Source organism: Urocitellus parryii, chromosome 1 (genome assembly GCF_045843805.1).
Source record: "Urocitellus parryii isolate mUroPar1 chromosome 1, mUroPar1.hap1, whole genome shotgun sequence".
Lineage (NCBI taxonomy): Eukaryota > Metazoa > Chordata > Mammalia > Rodentia > Sciuridae > Urocitellus > Urocitellus parryii.
The window spans coordinates 65,771,262-65,780,966 of record NC_135531.1 but is presented as its reverse complement, the minus strand read 5'-3'; the positions used below and the strand labels follow the sequence as shown (position 1 = coordinate 65,780,966).

General features: G+C 38.0%; 1 protein-coding gene across 1 annotated transcript in view; it reads right to left on the bottom strand.

Moving 5' to 3' along the window:
- Window positions 1-8,015: 8,015 nt before the first annotated feature.
- Window positions 8,016-9,705, bottom strand: part of LOC113186944 (V-type proton ATPase subunit S1-like protein) — a 22,957-nt gene continuing 21,267 nt past the window's right edge. The window contains exon 7 of the mRNA XM_077796129.1: window positions 8,016-8,369. Coding sequence (XP_077652255.1) covers window positions 8,067-8,369 — 303 coding nt within the window. The 3' untranslated portion in view covers window positions 8,016-8,066. The remainder of the gene's footprint in view (window positions 8,370-9,705) is intronic.

The window sequence follows — 9,705 nt, the reverse complement described above, 5'->3', positions numbered from 1 at the left end:
AAATCTGGCTCAGGCTTGGAATATGCACATTCTCAACAAAAGGAGGGATAGAACTAATGGCCTAGGAACTGAAGAAAGGAGCTGAAGGCTGACTAAGGTCAGATGTTTGTCAAAATCTCCACAAATATATTTTCCTAGACCCTAGACAAAGAGCAAAAAAAAAAAAAAAAATTAAACAGCGAGAGATTCTTAAATCTCACTGGACTATTCACTGAAACAGGAACAGGAGTGCGCTTTGTTTGAAGAAAAGAATCTTGGACTATAGAACAGCTATTTAAGCCAAATGCCCCACATGAATATGACAATAAACCTTTATGATTATAAATGGGTTTTTCTCAGAATGATGTCACTGCTGGATAAAGCTGAACGTTTTGAAAACACTTTATCACTGCAATATCACTGTAACAGTTGATGAGACACTTTATAATGGATGGAAATTTAGCTCCTTAACCAAAAATTATAATAATATGCATTCTACAACAAAGTATTTTCCACCAGGCGATCAACACACTGGTTTCATTAAAGAGGTTCGTGGCATAGAAGTTAACTAGTGAGATCAAAGTAGACACACACAGACTCAATTACCTTTTTCTATGACCAGGTCTGAGACGGCTCTCCCCTTGGGAGCAGCAAGGCACTCAGGACTAGCAGGAGAGAGAGAGAGCACGCCAGGGAGTGGCCTTTTATTGGGGAACAAGAAATTCAGGGGAAAATTCCATCCATTGAAGGTCGAGGGGGGCAGCATTCCAAGGTCAGGGTCAGTGATTGGTCTCAGGGTCAGTGGCCAGTCACACCCCCACACAGACAGGCTCTCGCACCTGGAGAGGGTGGGGATAGCTCTGACACAGTTTGGCCAGAACGCCTCACACCCAATCCGAGAGGTGCCCAATCACGTGCGAGAATGGCTTCCCACAGTATTTTGTAAATAAAAAAATTATTTTCTTTGTCTTTCTAAGCTTTACTTATTTATTTATTTATTTTGTAGTTTTAGACAGACAGCATGCCTTTATTTTATTCATTTTTATATGGTGCTAAGGATTGAACCCAATGCCTAACATGTGCTAGACAAGCGCTCTGCTACTGATCTACAGCCCCAGCCCTGTTTTTCTAAGCTTTTATGTGATAACTTTTACATTGAAAAACTAATATGCACAATTCATAACCTAAACTTACAGACTTATAAAACATTTTAGAGGGACAGATAAATGAAGAGTTGTTTTTAAATCTGGCTATAGTGCAGCTGAGTGACTTTTAAAAAAGAATTCTTATAAGGCATAAAGGCTTTTTTCTATAAGAACAATACTCTATTGAGCATTTTGATTATTAAAGTTGAGATTTTTAGGTTCTAACTTTCATAGGGGAGTTCTGATATATAATCAAATTGCTCCAAATACTAAAGGAGGATATGGGGGAAAAGGTTCACTCATACTTTGCTGGTGGGACTGCAAATTGGCACAACCAATCTGGAAAGCAGTATGGAGATTCCTTAGAAAACTTGGAATGGAACCACCATTTGACCCAACTATCGAACTCCTTGGTTTACAAAATAGCAACTGCTATACCAATTAAATCTGACCATTTGCATTTGACTTATTTTTTCTTAATAAAAATATCAGAAGATCCAAACCACATTTTAAATTCTGTTTATTTGGAGTTAGAGGTTTTGCTCTAGTACCATTTGGTCCTTATAAAGTGTTGTTGACCTCAAGAGCTAAAAAGCATCATGCAGCAAACATTGCAAGTTCTGTCATACAGACTGACATCTCAAATATAGTTGGTTATCTCTAAGAATCACATGAGAAAGCTGGATCAATTGATTTTATTAATTATTTTTTCAACCTGTGCATAGTGAGGACTTGGAAGGCAAAATGGGAATAAAGACAGAAGGGACAGCTGTTTGATATTCTTCCCAGAAGGCAGTGTCCCCTCTGTGTGTCTCCTCTTAGTAAAGACAAGTGATTTCTTTCCTCCCCACTGCCACCAGAAGAATTGAATCCTGTGATACTAAGGTTTCTTTGAGGACCTAGTTCCACCATTTTCTCTCCTCTCTGATATCTATGTTTTTAATCTTTCCCTTTACCTTAGTTCCTTCCTGCTAGTCCAGGGGATTCCCAACCAACCACAGAGGCAATTAACTTGGAGGGGCACCATCCGAGTAGCTTGTGAAAAATGATTTTTTTTATGCTGCACATCTAAGCTGGAGAATATTCAAGAGCTGCCTATAATCCCACTGCCACATTCTAATACACTCTTTTGAGTGAGAAAGCCCCAGTTTGCTAGCTGGTAATTATCTGTAGCCTGAACCCTATCTCAGCTACCCATGGACCTTTATTCAACAGGTATCTAAAAGGAAGAGTGGGCTATAGAACCCTGAAGATTGGGCTAACAATGTGCAGGTATTTCCACGGTAGAGTATTATACATAGGAACATCATTCTTTATAATATTGCAGCAGGAAAGACAAAAACCAAGTAAACAAACCCTCAGAAGTATAGCCTTCCCCTACAATATGCTCAGCTTTCTTCTATCTTATTAAAATCTTATTAAAATGGTTGCCTTCAATCCCATCTGAAAAACTGTACAACTGCTAGATATAAAACCAACAAAACAACAAATAAAATTTAATTTGTCCAAACCTCTGCAAAGGCCCAAGTCTCAATAGGAAACAGATGGTACCCTCAAATTAGGATAATTTAAGGAGGGCTTAATTTTAAAAGTACCATTTACAGAGGCCCTAGTAGGGTATAAGATAGCCACAAAGAACAGTGTAATGAACTGGGACTAGTAGCAATGAAGTTACCACCAGCCCTGCACCCAAGAGAAAAGGATGTTACTAAAAGCAGGAGGCTGTCTTGAGAGATACATGTAACCAAGGTGTTCTAACTGGGAGAAAGCCAGGGGAATAATAAATAACAAACACCCTGAACTATTTCCACCCCAGTCCTCCAATGGAGTATGATGTTCATCAATGACTTCCTATTGACCAAACCTAAGAAATAAACAATTTGTAGTTCTTTTCTAGCTTGATTTCTCTCAATCATTTAACATGGTTGACTATTCCCTTCATCTTAGAAATCTTTTATTTTTCCTTTGGTTTCTGGGACACTATTCTTTCTTGGTTTGCCTTCTTCCTCTTTGATTGCTTCTACTCTAACTCCTTTGCAGGTTTGTCCATAAATGCAGTGTTCCCCAGGGGTCTATTATCAACCCATCTTTTTCTTCTGAGGTGATCTCATTTCTTTCTCCATCACCACTAGTCACCTTGTTTTCAATTTTTCCCATATGGCCATTACAACTTGTCTTAATTTGGGTTTCCTGAGCAGATCCTAAGACAGGGATTTAAATGTAAGAAGTTTGTTTTGGAGGTGATGTCAGGAAATGCCGCTATAGGAGTAGGAAAGTGAAACAGGGAAGAGGGGAACCAATAAAGTGAACATTCTCAAGCAAGATTTCACAAGGGGTAAAAGAGCTTATTTCTGTTGGGGAACTCCAGGAAACAGTCTAGAGTTATCTCATTCAAGGGACAAAATGAACTGGAGCATTTATACAAAATTCCTCAGTTGTTGGTTGAGGATCACTCTTAGGGTACATTGATATATTAGTGATTCCAGTCTGTCATCAACACAGACAGAGCAGCCCATGAGGACAGATTGTGGCAATGAAAATGATAGGGGCCAAAAGAACATGGGTGGGACACAGACAGCATCTGCTTTGTTCTAAATCTCTATTTCTGGTACAGATACTCTGTTTTACCCTAGATCTATACATCCAACTGCCTAGATAAATTGCCTATTGGAACCTTCCCCTATCACCCTTATCTTTTTAATCCCTGATCACAAAACTGACATCACCATCCTTGCAGTGCTCAAATAAGACACCTACCTCTCCCACCCGTCCCACCTGGGCGAAGGAAAGGGTTTCCCTCTGGAGGGATGGGCTGACTAAGAAACAAAAGCTAAGAAAATAGTACTGCAAAATAACCACAGAGCTGGTTTTCAGAGCTGGGGCAGTGACCAGCCAACCTGACCAGACTGGTGCAGCTTCTAACAAAGAAGCCAGAACCTGGATTATTTATATCAGAACAGATCAAAAGGATTGGATAGAAATTTCTCCTCAAAAACAGGATAGAGGTGGGGACAGGTAGGCTACTCAATTCTTAACAAGTCATGCCCATCTTCCCGTGTTGTGCAGAACCTTTTGGCAGAGCTGAGTGGGAGTTCACAATGTACTGGGCCATCTCAAAACCAGCAGGGTTGCTGGTAGGAGTTCCCAAATACCAGATCTTCCCATTCAATAGCTTCAATGCTGATCTGGACCATGCACATTTCACAGTGGCTTCCCGCACCTACCAGTCATTTCTGACTTACTAATTCTTCTAATTCCTACCTCCCATGACACTGTCCTACTTCAGGTCTTATTCTTATTTTGCCCTAAACCATTGTAATAATCTCCTAATTGGTATTTCCATCTCTATTCTATTCACACTATATACCATGGAATCATCTTGTGTTAAGTCTTCCAAAATCCTCACAAGGACCTCTCCATTACCTAAATTCAATATTTTAAATCTTTATTTGAACATAATATCTGATCCCCCTCTTAATCTCCAAGTTATCCTTCTTCACTCCTCTAAATCCCATGTGCCTTCCTACAGACATGTGTTCACAATTCTGCACACATGTTAGAGTCTTATTTTTGCAAATGTGTTTTCTTCTGCTATGTTTGTCCTTCTCCACCTTACCTACCTAGCTACTCCTACTCATGTCAAATATCACTTTCTTTGCCATGTTTTTCCATACCTTTCAGAAAGAGAAATACCGCTGAGGCTATGCTTCTGTTGCACTAATAATTACATAGCAATGGTGACATATTTGGTGGATTAATAGAAAAGGTATCTGTAATAATAGCATAACTTCTTAACCTGAAAGTAAAGAACATATCAGAAGCAATGCTAAAAGACAGATATCTGATGAGGAATAAACATATAGTTATTTATAATCATGCTCAACATTAGACATAAAAACAAAAGCCTTTCTTAAGAGGTCCTTCATTCAAGGAGACTGAGTAATCAAAAACTTAGTTCTGAGAATCTACCACAATTGCTTAAGTAAGACTTTTTATACCAGATTTAGATGATGATGATGATGATGATGATGATACAGATAAGAGTGTTTCAGTAAACTATCTATCCAAATATATCATAGATCAATTTACCATTAACAAATATAATCTAATCTGATTAACACTCTTACCCTTTATCTCTTTTAGGTTACTTTGATGCTTTTTGATTTCTGCCACTCTAGGATCTCAGCACCCCTATTGAGACCAAGAATTCCATTTCAAGGATGGCATCTCCTACCTTGATCCATAACCTTCAGAGAACAGCCACTAGAACACTTTTCAAGAAAATCTGATGCTATAATCCCAAAGCATCTCTTTGTACTAGAACAAAGGGCATTCCTCTGGGACTTCACGAAGAAAGCTGTTACAGGAGAGAAAGCAGTTTACACATGATAAATCCATTCCTACATCCCAATTCTCTAAGTTATTAAATTTCTTTTCTTCCTTCATGTGATTCCAAGGCATTTCTGATCTCTACACTTCGCTTAGGGTATGATACTACTGAGTCCAGATTTTAATCAATAAACTGTTAGAAGCACTCCCAACTGCTCAAGCCAGCTCATTTAATCCTCAATCTCTGTTAAGAGAATCCATATCAAACAATTCAGTTCATTCTAAAATTATAAACTTCTCTCCTTGAGTTTGTACCACCTGAATTCATTACAACATATATTCTCCCAAATCCTTTGTTACATAAGTTGGTAAAACTATTTTTGCAATTCTCTTCTCCGTGATTTGACTTTGCACTTGGCTCCCTTGGATATGCTAGAATGTGACTCTAATTACCTAAATGAAAAAAGGAAAATTGGCATCCCTTGTCTAAATAAGTATCTCTGGTGAGGCTATCACAGGATCTTTGAGCAAGGCAGGAACGGCTTCATCTCACAGGAGTTGTTTCTGCTAATAAGAAAAACTGAATATGGAGTTTGAGAATTCAATATTGTTAAAGTTGTCTAAACTTTCCAAAGTTACCATTCCTGTTCTCAACCTTTCTTTATTGTCATCAATATTCTCATTTTCAAAAAAGAGATCTTGTATGGGTGTGAATTCCACATACAAAAGCATTTTGCAGGATCAGACCCAAATTCAATTTTTAACATGTCAGCCCTTTGACAAAAGGTAAGGAATCCCTTTAGATCAGTCATGGACACTTGCCAGATCTTTGACCATGACTGAAATGTGAACTTAAAATTTTGAATTATCGTTTCTTTCCATAAACCATCCATTACAGAAAGAGCTAGCCTAGGCTGCAGGGTATCACCCATAATTAGGGTGACTATATATCCCAGTTTTCCTGATTCCACCCACATCTATTATCTTGGAATTTTTAATGATGTTCCCTTTCACTTTCAAAAGTATCCTAGTTTGAACAATAAATTGTATTTACTTTTTTGTGACTATATCTGATCAAACAGCCATTTAAATCAGCAGTTGACACTTAAAGCAACAGCAATGGGAATCTCAATTTCATTACTTAATGCCTTGGGCTGTCAGTTTACCATTCTCTTATGCTAACAGAATTTCCACTGGTTTTAGCCAAATAGAATAATAATCAATCCTAGAGTTTCATTTTCTTGGGATTCTGTTCCCTGTAATCATCTTAGTACTAACAACTTAAATAAATCAGGATTCTTAGTTACAGACTGCAGAATCTACTCCAGATATCTAAACTGAAAGGAACTATGATCTTACAAAATTTTAAGGCAGTTTGAACCAAACCTATATTCACAGCCAATAATAATGCAGCTAAAATAAATGCTAAACATGAGACTGTTCTATTAGCAACTTCACTGTCATCATTACCCATGCTTGCTGCCTAAGGTGGGACTAGATCTATAACACAGAAGATTCCATTTCTCTGTCGATAACCCCCACCTGAGATTGTTCTCATCTGCATTCTAAGTTCTATGCAGGGCTATCTTCTTCTAGCTAAGGTATAGAATCCTAGATAGGAAAATACAACGTAATTTTACATTTATGAGCCCTTTGATACAGAAGGCATATTAGAGAGGTTTTGGTGAATTAGAGAGTGAGTCAATTTTCAGAGTCAGCCCAGAACTCAAAAGGATTAGGAGATTCATATGGAAGAAACCAGTGGTAAGAATATCAGTGGTGGCCCCAGAATTTCTACTAAGGAAGAGTTTAGAGGACACTATCTACTTGGAAGGGGAATTAGAGGACCTATCTTGAATCTGTATTTGTACAGCAAGCACATTGTCTTATTTAGCTGTGCTGCTTGTTTCAAGGGTACTCAGGAGAGTTTGTAGAGGTCTAAATCAGACAAATGAGATAAACTTTTGCACCATGACCAGATGGAAAGATAAGATATACCAAAACTATGACCCCTAAGACACAAACTGGGCTATCTGCTTTTGAATAGCAAAGTTAGTGGCAAAAAGGTCCTAAGATATGTTATTCTACTACATTGACCACAGTTTCTCCTAAATAGTCCTATGAAGGAGAGAAAAAGGCCATTTTTAAAAACAAAATTGGGACATAATTTCTGAAAATAAATTAAGATACAAAATATCTTAAATTCTGAACTTCCAGATTAATTGGGTTTATTATTTCTATTCTTACCACATCTAAATTGGCACAAGCAAGGAGGACCCAGGGAACAAGTGTGTTCCTTTATCTATGTTGCATTATGCTCATCATCCACACACACACATACCCATTTTTCCAAACCTGAAACATCCCTTCACTTTCACGGTAGGTTTGGGGCAACCGTTGTATTTATTTCTGTGGGATCTGTGGGATACTTTTTCATTGTCCCAAGTTTATCTAAGTAACCAGTGGATGTTTCAAAACCAAAAATTATGTATTTTCTTTTTTGTATTTTTTTAATCAAGTCATTCACAAGTGAAACAACACAGAAGAGAAACCACATCTTTAAGAGCCATTGTGGACATGGTGAGAAAGAGAGAGGAGAGAGGCCCATGCTTGTTAAACATAAATCTTGCAGATCTGTTGGCTCCTCAGTTCATAGCATTCAACTCCCTGGCTCCTGAGCAGTTCCTTCTCCTCTGCCAGGTCTCGAGTTTTCAACGGTGGGAAATGAGTAGGAGAGGTGATAAATTCATAGTGCCGGTCTAGATAGCGCAAGTAGATGAGCATATGAAGGGCATAGGCCAGCACCAGCAGCAGGATCAGGGACATGGCCAGGCCAATCAAAACAGCTGGAGAGAAGGAAGAGGTGCAGTCCCGGGCCTTGGCAAACTGCTGCCCTTCAGTGGTAAAGCCTTGGATCTGTCGGGAGATAAAAAAGAACTAAGTGGCCTTTGCCTTATCTTCCAGGATCAACTTTCCACTTGGGCTCATGGTTCTGGAACTCTAATTAGGCAGATTTAACACACTATCACCATATTTGTTGCATAATGTAATCACATTATCTGACAAATATGATTGTGCTTACGAAGACAATGAAATTTGATTTTTACTTTAGGACTGACCCAGAAACTCTGGGATATATGGCTATCATATTTAAAGGGCTTGTGAAATTTAAACCTCTGAAATAAAACCTCTTTTAATCTGATTTTTAAGAATATTCTAGGGACTGGGTTTGCAGCTCAGTGGTAGAGCACTTGGCTAGCATGTATGAGGCACTGGGTTTGATTCTCAGCACCGCATACAAATAAATGAATAAAATAAAGGTCCATTGACATCTACAAATCATTTAAACAAAGAATATTCTAGTTCATGAAATCAATTTCCATGCATGTATGAGTTTGTCAGGATAAACCCAACAACTACTATGTATAACTATAAGAACTAATTAAAAAAAAACGAAAAAAATTGGGGAAAATAGGGGGAAAAAGAATATTCCATTTCATGGAAAACCACGACTGCTATGGTGTTTTTGAAATTCAAAACATGTTAAACTGTATGGGCGTAATTTTTCCAAAGATTTCAAGTCTGCCTTTGATTCGACTGACAGGAAGTAGACAAGAAGAGTCTTTTAAGAGAAGACATCATGACTCTTGATGAGGTAAAATAAAAATACATTTGTAGGGCTTATGGTATACCTAGTGCTGCCTTAACTTGTTTAATACTCACAAGAGCCTATGAGCAAGTTACTATTTTACTAGTACTTTATGATGAGGAAACAGGAAAATCAAGTAACTTGCTCAGAGTTCAATAATGGTAAGTGTTGTAAAGGTATACTTCAACTCCAGGCAGTCTGGTTTTAGACTCAGATTCATTTACGACTCAGTTGCTCCTGGTGTGCTCTGTCTCTTCTTCCTGTTGTCACTACCTCTCCCTCTTTTGTCAATTGTACATTTGTCCTCTCTTATTATCCACAAGGCATATGTTCAAGATCCCCAGTGGATGCCTAAAACCACAGATCATACTAAACCCTGTATAGTTGGCCCTGCATTTCCATAGGTTCTGCATTTGTGGATTCAACTAGTGCAGATCAAAAATATTTCTTTAAATTGGATGTTCATTTTTGTTCTTTTTACTTTTCCCTAAATAATACAGTATAATGACTATTTGCATAGGATTTATATTGCATTAGGTATTGTAAGTAATCTACAGGTGTTTTAAAGTGTGTAGGAGGAAATTATACACAAATACCATGCCA